General features: G+C 37.4%; 1 protein-coding gene across 17 annotated transcripts in view; it reads right to left on the bottom strand.

The window, feature by feature from the left end:
- nrxn3b (neurexin 3b) overlaps nt 1–20,339 on the bottom strand; it is a 282,277-nt gene that overhangs the window by 250,031 nt on the left and 11,907 nt on the right. For 9 of the 17 annotated variants that reach the window (XR_008964385.1, XR_008964386.1, XM_057352254.1 and 6 more), the window contains exons 4-5: nt 20,083–20,112; nt 18,481–18,492 (exon numbers count right to left, since the gene is read on the bottom strand). Coding sequence is in view for 14 of the 17 variants with exons in the window: in XM_057352254.1 (XP_057208237.1) it covers nt 18,481–18,492; nt 20,083–20,112 (42 nt within the window). In the remaining 3 variants the exon portion in view is untranslated. The remainder of the gene's footprint in view (nt 1–18,480; nt 18,493–20,082; nt 20,113–20,339) is intronic. The other 8 variants (XR_008964387.1, XM_057352255.1, XM_057352265.1 and 5 more) reach the window with 1 other exon arrangement.

Raw genomic sequence — 20,339 nt, 5'->3', positions numbered from 1 at the left:
TTCTAGCACGTCGCACCGCGTCTCCATATTTATTTAAAGCTTTGCATTTTTTAACCCACACCTATCAGTAGCAAGACGCAGCAAGTCACCAGAGAGCCCTGCGAATACAGAACACGTACTGACCCATCACACACACAGAGAGAGAGAGAAATCGGGACAAAGAGATGGTGGGTAAGAAAGAAATACATTTACAAAAAAACTACAACAGAGGAAAAGAACGATAGAGCATTAAGGGGTGAACACTAACCTCAGCAATTCAGTTTTCAGGCCGTTTTCTATATTAAAATAGTGCCAAGTCGTATTTCATTCAAATTTAAAGCCAATGTTGTTTTGGTGCATGTAGGCTTGTAGTAAACGGAAGTGATCATATCTGTACGATCAAAGGTTGGAGAACAGCATAACCATGCATATATTCAGGCTGGCGGTATAGTTGAGCACACTATGCATTTTGAAGAGCCAATTCAGATGTCTCGATAGCAATGGTGGAGTGATGCAGTCGCAGTAAAGTGTGTGAGATGGTGTCAGTCTGCCGCATTATCTACAACTTAGACGGGGAATTGCGCAGTGCAAATTGCGCTCAGCACAAATTTTTGGGGTGTTTGCGGCGTTAACCGATTTGCATAATTACTTGAGCGAATCACGTAGTAAAGCAATGAAAACAGTGCAGGCAAATAAACAACACCATCAGTGGCCACATTTCATTCTCCTCAGAGAAATTTCAGCTTAGCGAACGGGAGGAGAAAAACAGTAAAAGGGAGGACGGGAGAGAGAGGAGGGGAATGAGAACCCAGTTTTTCCTGGACAAGGCCAAAAAAGAAAAGAAGAATGATGGAGTGTAAATGAAATGCCACTCCGGGTAAGGAGGAAAAAGCACGCTGAGAAAGCAGGTCAGCTGAATTGCCGTGGATGTTCTTGAGTGACTTTGCCCTCAGGCGCAAGTCAAAGTGCTTTCTTTTCCTTTTGCGCTCTCTTTCTCTCTCTCGGTTGCTTTTTCCTTCGTAACATTTGCTGCGGCACACAATCTCACCTATTCAACACAACAAACTTCACCTTTGCTAAAACCGCACTGTCAAGCACCTTTACATTTACATTAAAGCATTTGGCCAAATGCATGCATTCAAAGTAACATTGCAAGGTATACTTTATAGCCCATGACCTTGGACCATGCTTGCTTTACCGGTTAAGAAACAACAGCGGCAAATAGCAATTTCACCAGATTAAGAGACTGCTGCGGCAAGGCTAATGTCTGCTACATTCAGTCCTTAGGAACTCAAAAATCATGCACACATGAAATATGTTCTAATTGACAGTGATTCACAGTATTTTTACTTCCAGAGTGGACAAACAATTTACTTATTGCTTGAAACTTTACACATTGTGCCCAGTCAGGACACTAAGAATGGGACTGTAAGAATACGAGCAAGCGAGAGAGAGATGTTCAGTGGAAAAAGACAAATGACCTTTAAAGTTCCAACCAACTTCTAAGCTTTACACACACCTACACAGTGAAAAATGTGCTTCTGCGTGCCAACCGCTCTACTATCCATTTTATATAATAGAGTGATTTCGTCACGTTAAAACATTGTTTCGTGCGGAAATGTCACAGCTGGCATCCCAATAATGATAAAAATAATGATAATAATTATGAAAATAATGATCTACTCATCGCTCTCTCGATATGTCCCATTCCTCGCTCTCTTCTTCTACACTTCAGTTCACAGCTCGTGGAGGGTGCAGCATGCTTCATTTAATGACATTAATTAATTCCCACTCTCTCTCTTTAATGAGCCAAATCAGTCATGAGCCAAGCTAAAAAAAGAGAAAGTCAGCGAGTAGTTTCTTCTTAATGTCCCCAACACAGATTGGACAGAACGTTTCCTTTAAATCCTCCACTATTCTCAGTCGAACCGGAGACACCAGCAGAAATCATCAAGCAGAAATTATACTAATGTGAATCTATTGTTCTGTTATGATCCTCAAATGCTGCTGTGTGTACTCATTAGTGTTTGACATTAGCATGCACTAATTTGGAGCTGTGGTCGCAGCTAATGCAGCTGTTCAACCTTATACACATTCAAACCCTTCTGGATGGGGTAGAAGAGTCATAGGGGGGCGTTAACATGACACAGTTTTCAACCGCGTTTTGACCATTCGTCAACACGACAACAGCATTTTGGGGTCTGAAAACATAATAACATATAATAATAACGACGATAATGGTGTTGTCACTGTGTAAACAGGAATATGTAAAAACGGTGACATCATAGACGTCATACACGTGTGAGTCTTGACAGCCAAAACAAAAACAACGCAAGTCTTTTGTTTACAGTATGTAATTGTAGCAAAATGGCTTTCGTTTTATGTGAAATGTACACCCGCCGAGGGTGTTTATTGACACTGGTTCTAGAAGAACCATAACCTTACCGTCTAAGGGATACGTAAAGGATTCTGGCAGACTGACAGGCAGGTGTGACAGGAGATCAGAAGTCAGGGCGACATCAGTCAGTCAATGTTTGCATGGCTGCATACATGCTGACAGAGAGGTCAGAGGTCACAGTCAGACCCTCTCACCCGGAGAAATAGAGAGAACGTTGATGGAAAAAGGCTGCACAACTGATACCGGCATTAAAACTGTATATTTCCGACATTGTGGAGTGTAGTGTAAAAAGCACAGAGAATAATCACAAGATATTGAAACATGGCCGAAAAGCCTGTGCTTATTTATGGAGAAAAATAGATCTGGAGGAAAGACAGTGTGTGCAGTGTTATCTATGCACTAGATCCAGATATCCCTGCGGGATACGCAGTGATGTCATCGCTAGCCCAAAGTAAGTCTAACTCTGGAATAAAGCTGACCCGTATAACACCAGTGGGAATGAGCAAACCAGAACAGATAACTGGCAACAACACAAACAACTTTCTCAATGGCAGCTGCATTATTTACATGAAAGAGGCCCAAAGCCACGTTTTCTTGAACCTTTGATCAAAAACTGCCACTAGCACTGAAATCTTCCTTTTTATTATTTAATGAATGAAGAAGATTTGACCTGCTTAGAAGCGTTTAGGAATGAGTTCGTATGAAACTGATGATGGTTTTGGTAAATAAATAAGAATTACTGTCCATTCTAAGCAATTGCTATTTGGGTCATTCTCACGAAACCACCGAAACATCATGGCAGTAAAAATGTTGGTTATAAAACATATAATTTGCAGAAAATGATCATAATAAACATATTTGTGTTCTACATAGGAATAAATTATTGGTGTATTTTATTGCTTTTTCTGCTGAAATTCTCATTACCGTAATGCATCCTGATTTGTCGGAGTAATTTAAACAGAGTAACATTAAAATATTCTGGAAAAAACAATTGCAGGTTCTACAGAATGTTCTCGCGTGACAAAAAATATATTGACAGAATATTCATGTACAATAAAAATGAAGAAATAGTGGAAATAAGATGTGTCCCTGACTGATATTCTCATCCTGCGTAACATTTTTAAAGAACTGTTTACACAAGATATGTATATTAAGTTTGATCTACCAGGTTAACGGATTATTTATGTATTAAAGTTAAATAATATCGAGTTAAATGTTTAATATTCTCTTGTCATGCTGCGTACACCACTTTTTCATCCTCATTACCCATACATGTAGTTTTCGGCATTAATTTATTTTTCATTAAAACATTTAAAAAACATGCTTAGGCATCATGGCTTCTGTTTTTTTAAACATGCTATGGGTTTGACAGTTTTAAATGGTTACGGTAATGAGAGTTTTTAAGGCCTTTTTTGTAAAAAAAACTGTCAGTAAAAGTTTCGAAATGAATGTTTTTAAGCATGCTGTACCAAGAAAATCTTGAAACCAAGATTTTGTGAGAATCAACCATTTATGAAACTTTACCTGAAACTTTACTTTAACTCTGGGTTTAATCCGAATATGAACAAATATCATTTACAACCGCAACGTTCAGCAATTGTGTAAAAATCTAGTACTGTAAATCAGACTGGAACTTCCCAAGAAACCTCTTGCCATTTTGCAATTCTGCAATGTCCATCATTGACTTTCAAAGAAGCTGTAACCTCTCGAACATTCTACTGTAAACAGCCAAAGAAACATACAAAAGAGATGTAATACAAGGTTGGAGCTAGCCTCTGACAAATTCTAGTGATGCATTGTGGGAGGAGGCAGACACTGGCATGGATACAGGCCACCGTTAGCACAGGGTCACCTTCAGGCCGTCTGCCGGGGCGAGACACGAGCGTTCAGAGAGAATGACTCAATTACAGATGAATACGAGAAATGCACAATCTGCAACTCTCCAGATGCACGCCGTTGCGCTACGACACACAGTCCAACCAGCGATCATGCACAACGAACATTTACAAGGAGTTCATCTTTATAAATGCAGGCATGCATGTAAACACACCGGTGATTCCTGCTGAATACATGTGATCAGCATGCTAAACAACACGGTGAGCTCACAAGGTCAAAGGTTTCAAAGGTATTCAAGCAGGCTCTATTTTAAATATGATGAGCTGATCCTATAAGGTCACAGTTATTACTGCCACCAAACAAACTAATGGAGTCATTTATCTGCGTGTCACCTCCAAAACGCTCCCCGTGGAATATATAATGTTCTACTGAAGGTTTCCATCTGCGGGTGCACATTTAAATTATTTTCTGAGAGGGGTGGTGGGGGGTGGTTGGACTCATCTTCCACAGCCAGGTTCAGTAGGTTACTGATCCACCACTATGGCCTCATTCTGCCATGAAACCAACTCCAATTACTTTAGGTCTAAGCGGCAGAGGGCATGGTGTCCTCTTAGGATTTCTCGATATGCGGAAAGCATATGTCACGGAAGTCTAGCAAGCATCAGCTTTTTAGATTGTCTGATATTTAAATATATACATATACGTATATAGTGTATATATACAGCCATGGGAAAAAATTAAAAGATCATTCGAATTTTTCATTTAATCAGCATTTCTAGATGTATTGTGGTCACTCTAGTCCAGTGTTTGTTGAATTTCATCAAAATCAAACCTCAGGAGTGACAAAGTCATCCAACAGCAAATGCGAAAGACTGAGAGCATGCCAAGACACTGAAACAATAATAATTTCATAAATACATACAAAAATATGACTATTGCTTAAAAGTAAATATCAACTTGGCTGAAAAAATACAGAGCATATTTTCTATTGTTCTTTTTTTATTCAAATAAATGCAAATAGAAACAGAAAACAAAATTTAAAATGTATTTGTAATTTGGGAGAAATATTGTTAATAGTTCACAGAAGGAAACCAAAATGATCATTTTCCTTAAACACATGCCTATAAATAGCAAATTCAGAAAAACTGAAAATAATTTTGAAATGGTCTCTTAATGTATATTAAACTATAAATTGTAATAAATTATTGCACCTATAAAACATGTCTTGTTGAAACGAAAACGTGAAATCACATCTAAAACATTCCTTAATAAGTTGCCAATATATTATGCATCTAGGAATATGACAATGGCTAAATCTACTCTACGGGTGCAGCTATCGATTATTTTAGTAATCGAGTATTCTACTGATTTTCCATCGATTAATCGGGTATTCGGATGAGTACGTTTTCTTTATTAAAGAGCAATACTAAATATACAAGAGAAAATAAGACACGTCTCTTAAAATGAACAACTTATTTGTTTCCTTTTTAGAAAAATTAACATATTGCGGAAATTGCATACATTCATAACTGTGAAAACTAAACCCATTTAGTACATTCCATTGGCATATTACATTCAAAATGCAATATAGGCCTAATACAAATGTATAAATATGAAACATTAATAAAAATAGAAAGATTAATTTGAAAGGTAAACAACTAACTTCAGCTTATGCATGATGCATTTAGTTTATCTAAATTAGTTTTAGTTTCTTTTTTTACTATTAAATGGTAATATATTTGTCCACATAAAAACACAAGAGTTAACCCGACTTTTATTTTGGCAGGTCGGCGGAAGACACTTATTTTTTAGTGCGTTCGCTTCACTCAGTAAAATGTTCTGAAATAAACTTTCAGAGCAACTCTGGAGATGAAGTTCATGTGTTCATGTCCTCATAAAGCGCAGACGCAGACAAATTCACGAGCATCACGCGTGTAGCACGTTAAACTGTGCAGTTAATTTACTCAGACACGCAACAGACAGATGACATGTGTAAATAACATGATTCGGCGTCCACTAGTCCGAATCTAGTGGACTCAATGCAGCCGGAAAACAAGTTTCACTAATAGACTAAAACTAGACTAATAGACTAAAACTAAGTAAAATAGCATTTCACCATTTCAGTAAGCTATCGCTTATTTGTCACCACGAGAAATACGTGTGAGCGTGTGAACAGACTAAAATGCGTGTGTCTCACAGTGAATGCGTGAGACTTGAGAGCCCTGTAACATGAATAGAGTTTAGCGGGCTGTGCGTCAGTAATAACGGTCCGTGGGGAAACGCAGTGCTCCGTGTGTAGCCTACTGTAGTTAAATGGATTAAACGAGGCTTCGAGGCAACAAAAATTGCCTCGATGATTTTTTGTATTCGAATAACTCGAGGAATCGTTTCAGCCCTAATCTACTCAAATGAAAGAAGTGAAATAATTAAAAATTCACTGTAACACTATTATAGACGTATCAATTAGGATTGATTATAATGAATACGATCTTTAAAAATAATAACCGATAATTAAGACAAACATGTCAATGTGCTGCATAGCAAAAATGACACTAGCAGCACTTTTAGGAATTCTGAATATAAATAGGATTCCTTGTGTAAGACTGAGAGATACAATCATTTTAAGGTTCCAAGTCTATTCATCAATGGTTTCATGTTGCTCCGGTTGGAGTTGCTTTACATCTGTCAGTGTGTCAGTAGGATTATAAGAATATTGTGTTACACAAACGCACAAGCCCACTGAAACTCAATGAAACACCTACAACCCTGAACACAAACAAAATCCATTCCTCTAACGTTCAGAATTCTTAGGCAGGTCCCATGAGAATGAGCAGTCTAAGGCAGAATGATACAGTACTTCAAGGTTGAGTATGTTTTTTAAAGCTATTAAAAGACGCCAAACCGCAATTCATGTATAATATTAGAAATTTGTGGTGATCCACAGAAATGACACTGTTTACGGAATTTGTTTTCACTCAGATCCACAATGTGTGGTAAGTGGTACGGCTGGTCTCATCAACATTTCAAAGGCTGATATCAAATAATCATGTCAGAGAGAAAATCGCAGCAAAGCTCTTGGCAAACACAGCCAACAGCAATTTACACAAGCAAACTAAAATGTAATCTAGTCAAACAAATCTAAAGCTGCAGCCTCAACATATTAGCCTAATGCAAGCCAACAGTCAAATAACGCTTGTAGATAACTGGAGGAGAGGCAGTACAACAAAGACTAGCTTACGCTTTAACATTCAACTCAAAGAAGGTGCTATGACGCGGTGGTTAAACATCTAGGATCGTAACTGAACGATTGTAGGTCCAAGCCCCACAGGCAGTGTTCGGTAAGGTCTCTCTGGTGCACCACTATTCAAGATACTAGGACTACCCTGTTGAAAAAACCAGCATGGTAGCTAGTTTGTGCTGGTTTAAGATGGTCCTAAACCAGCTCAGGACCAGCTTAAACCAGCACATGACCAGTTTAGGACCAGCTCATGACCAGCTACCATGCTTCAAAACCTACATAATCAGCATATGCTGTTTTTTTCAACAGGGTATATTGAATAAGTTCTTTATACGGTTTTCTTTCCACTTTGTCTTTATCAATTATTATGAATAATACAAAAACAATGATTGTTTATTGCACATACAAATATTACTGTCAATATAAGTATAAATATCACTATAAAAATATTAGTGTGATATTACTTTCTCTTTCAAATGTATGACTTTCATGAAATCAGACATCAAGCTAAAAACAAGCCTTCGGGCTTGGCTGTATTTCAGACGCTTGAGTCTAGCTTGTGAGCTAGACATCACAAGATGTCTGAAAGCTTTGTGAGAAAGAACAGGCAAGAGACAAACGCTGTCTACAGACTGACGTCAGCAGTTTTACGCCATTGCATTAGTGTCTGACAAACACAGTTTGGGTAGCTGACATCTACTGTAAGAACTCCATAGCCCTTTCCTAATTCTTTATCAACATGTAAGAGTACTGTTAAGACCAGTATAACCTTTTTTGGCAAACCGTATAGACCACTTTGGAACACGCAAACAACGCTGGTCCAACACTGATCCATCCCTGGTCACCCTCAACCCCACCCTTAATCTAACCGTCACTGGCATGAAAGCATATCATATCAAAATGTACAAAATGAGATGAATGAAGTCAACAAATTCAAATGAATTAGACACTATTTTTTAGGTCAAAAATTTACTTATGCTGGGTTATTTTAACCCAAAATGCTGGGTTGTTGTGACCCATTGTTGGGTTATAATTCTATCAATATATTCTGGGTTTGTCCCTTTAGACCTAATGTTGGGTTGAAAAAAATCCAGCAGTTTTCAGAGTGTAGCATTTTAGCCCACTGTGCAACAGCTTCAAAAACTTAATTTAAAGCGGCCCTAACACACGTGGTTTCTGCCAATCTCATATTAATCTTGAGTACCTATAGAGTAGTATTGCATACTTCGTATCTTCGAAGAGTATTTAGTTTGATCACACTTATAAAAGATAGATACAGCTGTATGATTATTTCCGAAACCATAAGGAGGGGTAGGCTGAACTAAAGCACGTGCACACTCATTGCCATCAAAACACAGCGCTGGGGGAGTGTATCGAGCACAGAAATACTACGTAATACGCCCAACTCGTTTTTTGACAAGTTGACCATGTTAAGCATGAGAAGACAGCACGTTTAACATTGTAAAGAAGTCAGAATGCATGACACACCATTGCACCACCCCTTTAAATAACAAAAGTCATTCAAACTCATTCTAACAACTGTTACATTTAGCTTCTTCATTATTTAAAGTGAAATGACTCCAGATGCCTCTTCAATCCATCATTACCCCTGTCAAACACAGCATGATTGAGTGCTCTCATTCAAGAACACGATGGCTGTGTTTTTCTGCAACTACTTCCTGTCCTACAACACTTGTTTTCGCTGCAGACCAATTGTAATGCTAAATGTGTATTAAATTCACTATAAACAACACAAATTCCCTTGGGATTGTTTTATATATATATATATATATATATATATATTTATTTATATATGTATGTATGTGTGTGTGTGTGTGTTTGTGAGAGAGAATCGATCGTCTAGAAGATACATGAGTATTGAAAGTATCGATATCCTCAAGATCGATCAGTTCATCTTTACTTTAGGTGTACATGCTCTGTGACGGTATGGATGTATGCAGTAAGTGAACCAAGCATATGTTCATTTGAGGTTTCACATACAGAAGCTCAAATTCTTACTTTGAAACACCACCCAGAGCCTGGCAGGAACTTATTGAATATCCTTAGCTGTCCTGTCCAGTTTGTCTTGCAATGTCACAAATTAACTTAAAAGATAGAAATTTTCCATGCAGTCCCTCAATGAACATAAGCTCCTAATAATGCATGTATAATAATTACTATACCAGATTCTATCACATCACACTGCAGGACACTGCAGAAACCACTTGAAATTTCCGTGTCAACCGGCCATTTGCTCTCCTCAGCATGCTCAAGTTGAGTGATTCAAATGCAAATGATTCCTTAGGAGCCGCTGAGTCACGGCCCCCTTTGATAACCTCAAGCAGCCGCTGCCAGAGAGGCGATGACCTTGAGATCCTGCTAAGCCTGACGTAGACGCCTCTCTTATTTTAGAGAAGCGCTCGCTGCTTCATTCTCCTGTTAGCCGCAGGACATGTTCCCTATGAGTACCGTGATTTACTGAAACTCACATTTTACTAGAGGAATCCACTGGTAGTGCTTCAGCAGAAACTGATCAAAATTAAAATGACAGAGTGTGATTTTGGATTCAAAACAGCAAGGCAAAGTGCACAGGAATGGAACAGATTGCAAGGGTGCCATTATGTGAAAATCAATGACTACAACACAAGACAGTGAGAAGAGGGCAAATGTGACACAAATCGGCCAAGCCTGTCAATCTTATATGGGTATAAATTAGCAGAGAAAATGCTGAAAGAGGAAAATGCATTGACTTTACGGCAAAAATAGTAAGTACTGATTATTTTAGAGGTAAGCAAAGCTAGATTTACAGTTCTGTTTATGGACATCTACACTGTAAAAATCATTTTTACAATTTTTTTGTTTTTATTTTACATAATCTTATAAATATTTACAAAAAATACTAGTTTGGTATAAAATGACATGAAAAACATGCAATTTTACTTTTATAAAAAATGTTATTCTATATTTTATTTTTTATATTTTACTTTACAGATTTTTTACAATTCTTTATAAAATGTCAAATTACAGAATTAAATTGAAAATGTACATGTTAGGTATAAAATAACATGACAACATTACTTTTACAAAATGTTATTTTACGGATTGTTTTATGTTTTATTTTACAGATTTTTTACAATTGTTTATAAATTGTATAAATACAGAAATATATTGCAAATTTACATGATGGGTGTAAAATAACATGAAATACATTTTTACTTGTGCAAAAATTGTTATTTAAATGTTTTTTTTTTTACAATTGTTTACATTTTATTTTACAGAATTTAAAAATATGTTAAACAAAACGTCAAATTACAGAAAGACTGCAAATTTTCAAGTTGAGTGTAAAATAATATGAAAAACATTTTTACTGAACAAAAATATATATTTGACAGTATTTTTATGGCGCGGCAGCTGCGGGAGTATTACCGGGTTTTCACAGGTTTTTTTTCAGTTCAGTTTACTTTCAACGTATCTTTTTTAACCGATTTTGTGCCACTAAAAATAACTGATCACATCATAAATGCAAATGTTTAGATGGTGTTTGCAGATGCTTGGTGAATAGACTGTGGACCTCCATGGACATGCCATATAATATTAAATCCTAACTAAATTTAAAATCGAAAAGCAAGCAATTACAAAATAACACAAACAGGTCTAATCTACACTAATTTTTACTCTCCTTTCCCAAAATCCCCTCAATCCTAGAATTATTGTGTGGTCGAGGGTAAACAACATATCTGGAGTTAGGCCTGTGAACACTGTCTACAATGTAAAGATAAATAATATAGCTTGTAATTTTGTTTAATAACACAAGTGAATAATCTTCCCATAATTGTAAGGTTGGCAGTATCTGGGAGATAGATATGTCAACATCAGGAGATATTTGCATCGATATGAATATGAATTTGATTCATCCAAACAAAATCTAGACATTGCTTGTTATTAAATAATTTGCAAGCGAGTGGGAGCAAGTAACACGATACAGCGGGTAAACACAGTATTGGATTTGCGTGGTGCCTGGGGTTCACTAATGAACATCATAACTCTAGCAGGAGGAAAACGTCTGATCTGATACTGATGCCTCCTGACTTACGGCCGTGATGAAGTGTGCCAATTATACATAAAGGCCACATCGTTGGGAGTGGCTGAATCTCACCGCTGATCTGTGAGATCGCACTAATACAAGCACATGTAGACACAGAAATACTCACACAGTGTGATAAATCTACAGTTAGCTGTGTAAACCTTCTGTATGAGGGTTGAAGGCTCCGATGAAATGTCACTTCCTGGTCATGGCCCCAGGGCTCAACTCCTGGAGTTGCCATGGAAGCAGCGTCACGCTTGAGCAGAGTATTGATTAGCAGTGTAAGAGTAGACGTACTGTACACACACACACACACACACACTAAACTAAACAATCCTGGGGCACCATTAACTACCATAGTAGATTTCTTTATAGTAGTCAATAGTGCCCCAGAACTGTTTCAGTACAGGCATTCCTCTAAATATCTGTAACTTTAATGTTCTCACAAGCTCCTTTCATCACACATTCTGCGACGACCTTCAGCACAACAGGACAAAGAAACCTTCCCTCGAGCTTACTAGCTTTTATTTTGTGGAATAAGACAGCATGATCAACTCAGCAGATTTCCACACCGCTGGCACTCTCATTCAAAAACTAATTATGAAGCTTTGCATTTCTGTCAGGACTTCCACAAGGAGGAACGGTTACCACGACAGGCTCCAATGACACGACGCTATGATCAGGGCTGCGTTTCCCAATAACGTTGTCTCTTAGCGCGCTACAAAGACTCTAAAGGTACACCTTAACTCATTAAAACTAAGTCATAGTAAAAATGTAAATTTAATACTAAATAGAATTTTTTATTAAATTAGTATATTCAATTTTGTATGTGAAATTAAACTGCGATGTAGAAAAGCTTTTTGCATAGCGGTATGAACCATCAAAGGCGATAAGGTATAGTTAAGAGCGGTCCAGACCAACCTTACGAAAGTATGACTTACAGAAGGTATACTTAACTAAGAAGGTTTCGGGAAACACGTATTAACGATAAATTACAGATTAAGGTATAATTTAAGAACGACGTAGCGTTAAGAACGTTTCGCAGCCCAGGTTTCTATGATCCTGTGAGAGGACTTTCACAATAACATGGGTGTGAGCTGTTCAAACATTTTCACAGAGAGCAAAGAGAAATAATAGACTTGAAAGAGAATTCCCTTTATGCCTCTGTGTATTTTTCGCAACACTATAACATTTTCGCTGGCGAAGCAAAAGTAAACAAAGCTGCTGCCGTATTATGAGATGTCAGTTACTCAATAATACCTGTTTCTATGAATTGTTGAATAAAATCAACATCATACATTCAATCCAACAGTGTGTTATTACTTGAGAGCGCTGAAAGTGATTATTTTAGAAAACCTGCACGTATGCCCTTTTATATCATAATGATCCTATGTTTACTTTAAGAATGGTCTTATTTTAATAGAATTATTTTTTTCCTTATTTTTCATAATGCTCTGTCACCATCCTTGTTTGAAACATAAAATTACAGATTACTTCACGTACTTATTTTTACATGCATTGAAAAGCCCATTGCACATTGAGTCCGAAATTTGCGTCCGAAATTTACGCACGTTAAAAAATAAATACTACCTCACGTTGTGTCAATCACATTTACACACTGCCTATTTTCGTCCGTCATGAAAAAATTCGGACCGGGTTCGATTTTCTGCGTTTTTCGCATCCGTCAAGCATTTTGAGTGGCCTTTTTTAACAATTCAGAGACACCGTACAAACCAGAGCCAAATACGAAAAAATGCATACGAAAATTTCGGCAAAGACCTTTATAGTAAGACAAGGAGACAGTTTCGAACACTGTTTTTAAGTATTCGCTCAATAATTGATTTATGTGTTTTGGTTTTATTTATTTATTGCTTTTGATTGCAGCCTTAAAAGAGTAGTTCACCTTCAAAATGAAAATGGGGGCTGTGATTTTCTGTCTTTTGTGTTCTGCGGAAGAAAGAAAGTCATACAGCTTTGAAATGTCAAGAGGGTGAGTAAATGATGACAGCATTTTCATTTTGAAGGTGAACTACTCCTTTAAGCTTTTAGTTATTTTGAATAGCGGGTGACAAACCTTTGCATTGTTCTATCCTGTTTTGTCAATGTAAGAATCTGTCCTGCGCAAAGACCAAATCAAAAATGTCCTTGCATTCCGTTTACACTGCGTTTTGCTGGTCTCTGAAAACAATTTCTTGCTTTTCAGGGTCTCGTACTATGATATGTATCTATCAAGTTAAATATATTTCAATGTTTGACAGGCGGCACACAAGATCAATGTCAGTTTAAAAAAAAAACAGACCAATCAGATGCATCTGGGGAAGAGATAATCATATTTAAATAGCAAATCAGTGGATACTGTATATCGACAATGGTGTATTAGTGTAAATACATTTTTTAATCTGTCCAATACCTCTCCATAAAAATAAATCCATGATACAAACAAATGCTGTTATTCCCACACATAACATGACGTGTCCTTTGTCTTGAGCTGTCCATGTGTGTTAAAGGTTATGGCAGAGAGAGGAATGTAACATTATAGAGTTGCACAGGTGGTGATTGGGACCAATGAGAGTTCTGCTGTGTGCTGATCAGCGTTTGATTATCCAGCACACTGCCAGCCCTGCCTTCATTAGCATCTCATCTGCATAATATCTGAGCCAGTGCAAGGACATTTGCATGCTTAACGCTTTAGCCCCTCCTCTTACTGGAGGTTTGCCTGTTGGTACAGTTCACAAGTTACACAATTGTCACCACTGTTGGGAGTAACGCATTACAAAAGTAACAATATTACAGTAATATATTAGTTTTTGCTGTAACGCAGTAATATAAGTAAGTAGAAAGAGGTTCTGCCCAGTCATTTGGCTATAGGTTGCATTCTAGTGGGCTGTACCTCTACCATAATTCACCAGATGGCCATTTGTCTACTTTTGCGATTCTGACAGCGATTGTTATTTAAATTGTGCCGTGAGCCTTCTCTGTGCCTCTTATATTTGAGGCTCCATATATTTCACTCAAACGTGTCTGAAAACGCAGACTGTGGGCGCTAGTCAATGCATTGATGCACATTGTTTGCCTTGATGATACGGAATGTCCGCCTAAGTATTGTCAAACTAGTATTCGTTTCGCAGATAGTTATTTTAATTAACGTTTTAATATTGTGATAGCCCAGGGATATAACCTGATACAGAAATTGAAACTCGAATCCTAAAGTATTAATTCCTGCATTGTTTTTAGGCATTGTAGACAGACATACGGCGATTGGTTGATGCAGTATTTGTATAGCCGCTCCTGTGCTTTGATTGGATGGCCGAGTAAAAAGTGACATTGATGAGCACAATCAGCCCTCCACTGGATGTACAATGAGCAGCAATAAACTATATTTTAGCATTTTAGAAGGCATACGCTGCTGAAAAAGCGATAGAAACCATCACATAAATTCTACTGGATTTAATGGTTATGTTATGATGGGAATTTTATTGGTTGCAATGGAAACAAAAGTCTCTACTGGTATGTGTTGGGTTCTGTTGACGAGACCATTAAATCATACTCAAATAATGTCCAAAACACACTACAAAAAAGGTATTTAAAAAAACCTAATGGTTTCTAATGGAGTTTTAATGGAAACCATTAGAATTTCTGTGGTGTTTTCATACTTTTGTTGTTATTTTGATCAAAGTAACTCAAAAGTAATGCAAAAGTAGTGTAACACATTACAATTCAAAGAAAGTAATATTATAATATAACTAATTACTTTTAAATGACAGTAACTAGTAATATATAATATATTACATTTTGGAGGTAACTTGCCCGACACTGATTGTCACCTATTAAGCAAATAGCATAAACAGCAAATAGCATTTAGTTTTAAAATATGTTTTCTTTTAAGCAAATAGCCCTGCCCCAAATTCTGCCCTGCTTGTCAGGATGCATTTTTTGGGAGAATTAACCACTGAATTCATTACTGAATTGTCTTTGCATGGTATATTGGGATGTTTTACTATTGGTAGTCCATAGCAGGTGATATAAGTGAAGGAGGTTTGCATTACAGGGCATTTTATTATAACAAATTTGGACAGATGCTTTGCTTTGTATTGTGAAAAGTGCTATACAATTGAATTGAACAACGGAAAACTACTTCAATGTCAGAAAAATACTGACATATAAAAGAGCAAATGGAGGAAACGTAACTTGATTGAGAGCTGAGTGACGCTAAAGAGCTGTTTGTGAGAAAGAGGGAAAGAGAGTGCATTAGCAGAGTGAACAAATAATCAATAAGCAGAAAAATCCAGCGAGGGAGTCAAGGATGAGATGAGGAAAATGAAAGAAGCGAGACAGGAAAATGAGCGAAAGAGAGAGACCAAAACTGAATGACGCAAAAAGAAAACGTGTTCATCATACCTGACTTTTATATGGGAGTGGAAAGGCAAAAACAGGTTATTTTGTCTATAACTCTGAGGGCATGTGAAAAAAGACACATATAAAATACACAAAGTGCATCTGTGACACAAACTTACCAAACCTCCTCAGGGAGAACTTTAGTCCCATTTGAATAGGGCTAAGCACAATAAAAACACAATGAAGGGAGAAAGCGCAAACATGGGAATCCTGAAATAAAACTAAACAAAAAATGGTCCCACTAGACGCGACTGACAAGAAACTTCCATTAAATGTTCACCATATAAGTGAACAAGGCACAAACGCACACTTCTTTGTGGTAAGGGGTGAGTGTCTGAATGTTCCAGGCTGCTAAGGGCATTGTGAGTCTGAATTGTGCTCGCCGTGTTACATAAGCACTGACGCACACTAGAGCACAGGGACAGAGAATCAGTGATGTTAAGAGGATATCCACAGGGTCAAACCAGAGAAAAATGACCATATGAAAGAGTATAATGCCTTACTACACTCTTGTAGTATAGTGGCTTTCTACACAACACTACATACTGAGTACATATACTACATATACTATACTTTTTTTTGCTAATTGTATTATCACAATTTAAAATATCATGGCTATTACAGTGAGACTTTTTATGGTTCACCATATTATATAAATCACACACTGTATTCTATAGACTACTTTGCTTCTGCTTTCATTTTTTTAAATCGTACATATTAAATCTTAAAGATATGCATGTAACAATTTGATTCAGTTATAGATGTTTTGTTGCTTGTATTTTGTTCAAACATTTGGGTAGTGTTAAAAAACTTCTTCTGGACCAGCGTTGGATTAGCGTTGCATCACGATGGTCTATATGATGATAGCAGTGTTTTAAAGGCGAAAATGAAGGTTGGTTTTCTACATACTGTAGACATCTGGTTTAAAGCTTGTGTGTGTATGCATCTAATGTAGCACAAAAGACTGGGTTTTAGGATGAATCCATGCGGAAATCTAGAGCATTGGGATGCACATAGAGAGACAATGAGAGAACAAAAGAGGCAGAAACTTTGAAGGAGTAATTAGTTAGTTTGAATGCCGAGGAGCAGAGGCGTACAGAGAGACTCTAAAGCTCCAAACAGAGAATATCCAAACCAGAGCTGAACTTCTCCTGACTCTTCTAATCACTCCTCAAAGACGACTAGTCACATAGTATATCTCTCACAAAGCAATACAACACACCCAGTCCCGTTCACCTATACTCTAGTCCATTCGTGTGCCGGCTGGAGATTTGCTGTGAGCAGAAGCCGTTTGGATGACCTTCAGCCACCATCTATTTCATCATCCTCAGCACCAGCACCGCAACGCTTTGTCATTAGCCCAAGCTAATAACCTCTTCTCATCTCTCTAAAACATAAGTGAGAGTTGGTGAAGTGCTCATTTCATTTCCCTCCTCAAGAACACGAAGAAAAGTGGTTACGGTTTGCTGTCTCTTCTGATATGTGCTATGTGTGGGAATGCTTGCATAACTATTACCGTTTATGTAAATGTTTTTTTTGTTGTCAATTTTATTGATAAGTTGAGTGTAGAGAAATAGGAAACTTATAATACTTGCAAACTAAATTATTTTATTTCAGACAGACAGGGAGAATTAAGTGTGCAGTGTGTCCAAAATAGAAACCATGAGACCATCAACTAAAGCCACAATGGATGCTTCTGGTGTAGACAGCTCAATTGATTTTAACGCTTGCAATCTACTTTTTCGCGTCACACGTGTCTGGTGGAGACACAGTGTCCTGCTAAGAGCTAACCACAAGGCCACAGCACGGATTTGATTACTATTCTTAACAAAGAAGGCAACAGTGGTACTTTCTGACTCCAAAACACAAGAGCTCTCTGAATAACCAACGTATAGCCTAACATATTCAAAATCCAGCCTGTTAATGCATTTACAGAGATGAGACCACTAATACATCTCCAACTCATTGAAAGATACTAGGATTGTCAAAACGATTAATCGTGATTAATCGATTATAAAATAAATGTCTGTGTTTATATACTGTGATATATGTGTGTGCGGCGTGTATATTTATATGTATTATAGAAATACACATGTATAAATATAAGAAAAATCTAAGAATAATATGAGTAATATATATTTATATTTAAACATAATGTAAATTATATCTCAACATAAATGTATAAATATTCATGTAAATATTTGTTATATATACACATGTATATGTGTTCATTTTATATATACATTGAAATATACACGCCACATATTACATAAACACAAACATTTATTTCGGAATTGATTAATCATGATTAATCACGATTAATCGATTCCAAATAAATGTTGGTGGTCTAAAAATACATTTATCAACTGATTTTTTTCATCCATGGAACAAGATACTTTTACTATATAAAAAGCAATAATTTGTAGCAAAAAGAAACCTTACAAAAGTTTGTGACAGTAGATTTTACAAGCAACGTAGCTCATACCTACAGTATTACAATCTACTGTAGCTAATGTTACCTACTGAGATATTAAGGAAAGCATGCAATACCTTTGTTTCTACCTACATGAGGGTTGAAGAGGTTCCACACAGAAACACAGGAGGAGAGGTGACCACAGGGAGAACAGTTGAAAAGACAGAGACAGGAACAGAATAAATTGTAGTATGAGCAGGGTAAGAGTTAGTTCTTGTACAAATACACACATTAAAGACAGATGGGAATTACATGCACATGGGAATACTCTATGAGCATGCTTGTCTCTGGTGGCGTTTCTCTTAAAATCAGGATTAAAGGCGGGGTAACTGATTTCCGAATTACGCTTTAGACAACTGAGTCGGGCCGAGTAGCAAAACAACCTTGTAGCCAATCAGCAGTAAGGTGCACAGTGCACAGGACGGACATTAGCCGAGCCGAGCGCTGACGAAAGCGAAAGATGGGGGTAGGGGTGTGTCTGTTTTGGTGATTTGAACATCAACAACGGCTAAGAGAAATCGGACACCCCGCCTTTAAGATGCATTAAAATGCGCACCCATCCACATTCTTCAATTGATGCTAACAGATGCTCATGGATAGTGTTTTGGCACTGTTTCCTTTTGCTGGTTTTGAAGGCTGACTCAGATTCTGCCATGAGAACTAACCTTCCGTGTACACTTCAAAACCTTTCGTGTAAGGACACGAGCGCTTGAACGAAAGACATGCAATAAAATCTTATCCGCGTGGCTGTCTGTAGCCATTGAGAACACATGGCGGGCATGTACTGTACGCAGGAGACTCGTACATTTCTGTGTCAAGTGACCGACCTTAATTATGAGGTGGGAAATGCAATGAATGGGGAAAAACGTTAGAGTCCCATTACTTTTTAAAGCATTAGAGGGCCAGATTCACTAACAGCTCAATCACACGCAACAGGAATTTTACAGACACATTTATGTTCCAAATTACGGTTATAGACTAGTGTATTGAAAATTGTGAGCCTCGTATGAAATAAGGGTAAAAGATACAAAGCAAAAACAGATTCAGACACTGTTTTGTACACTTTTCACAGAAAGTGTCAGACCATAAGGTTGCCATCCCAGTAAAATTGTAGAGATATGAGATCAAGCTGACAGAGGCACAGAACTCCCAGAACTCCATCGGGGTACAAAACCATCTATCTAGATTATTCATTCATGACACTTTTAAAAAATGAAAACCTTCAGAAGTCTTTAAAACAAATCATTCTGTTAAAATGCCATTTCATTTCCTTCCAACAGCACTCATTCAGAACAGAGCTTTTCAGTTTAGATCGGGGATATATATTATTTAGAGGTGCACAGTGATTCTGCCAGTGCATGAAAGAGATCTCAGTAATATGGAGGGCAGAACTGTGATCGGACATTAAGGGTCAGTTGGCGCTGCAGCAACGTGACAGAGACAAATGACAGAACACACTATGACATCATCCCCGAGAAAACAGCCCTCCTAACCTGACAGTTCACGCAGCGTCACAGAGAGACATTACGTAATTCTGCATGAGGACAGTAATCATGCATAAGCGTTATGAGGAAAGAGCCAATCAGAGTCCAGGATGCAGTGCAGAGAGACGCGTGCATGCAACAACAACAATCGAAACACACTGGAAAATGCACGGAGAGAATAAAGACAGATCGTACCTTGCGGAGACTTCACCATATGCGCGAACCCTTGAGGAGGAAAACGAGAGCGAAAGACAAAGAGAACACTTAACACCAATACCAATGCAATTCAGGTATTGTGACCACTCATGGTTTGGTGAAAGGCAAACCATGGCTATCACACTAAAGCTGAAGCTTTTCACAAATAAAAAAGCTTCTCATATAGAAAAGAGCTTGACAATGTTTATGTCTATCTACTGTACATTAGAAAAATGCTTTAATATCAAACATCATTG

This window comes from Triplophysa rosa, linkage group LG15, assembly GCF_024868665.1.
Source record: "Triplophysa rosa linkage group LG15, Trosa_1v2, whole genome shotgun sequence".
NCBI lineage: Eukaryota > Metazoa > Chordata > Actinopteri > Cypriniformes > Nemacheilidae > Triplophysa > Triplophysa rosa.
Note: the sequence above shows the minus strand (reverse complement) of the source record. Positions and strands in the feature narration are given on the sequence as shown.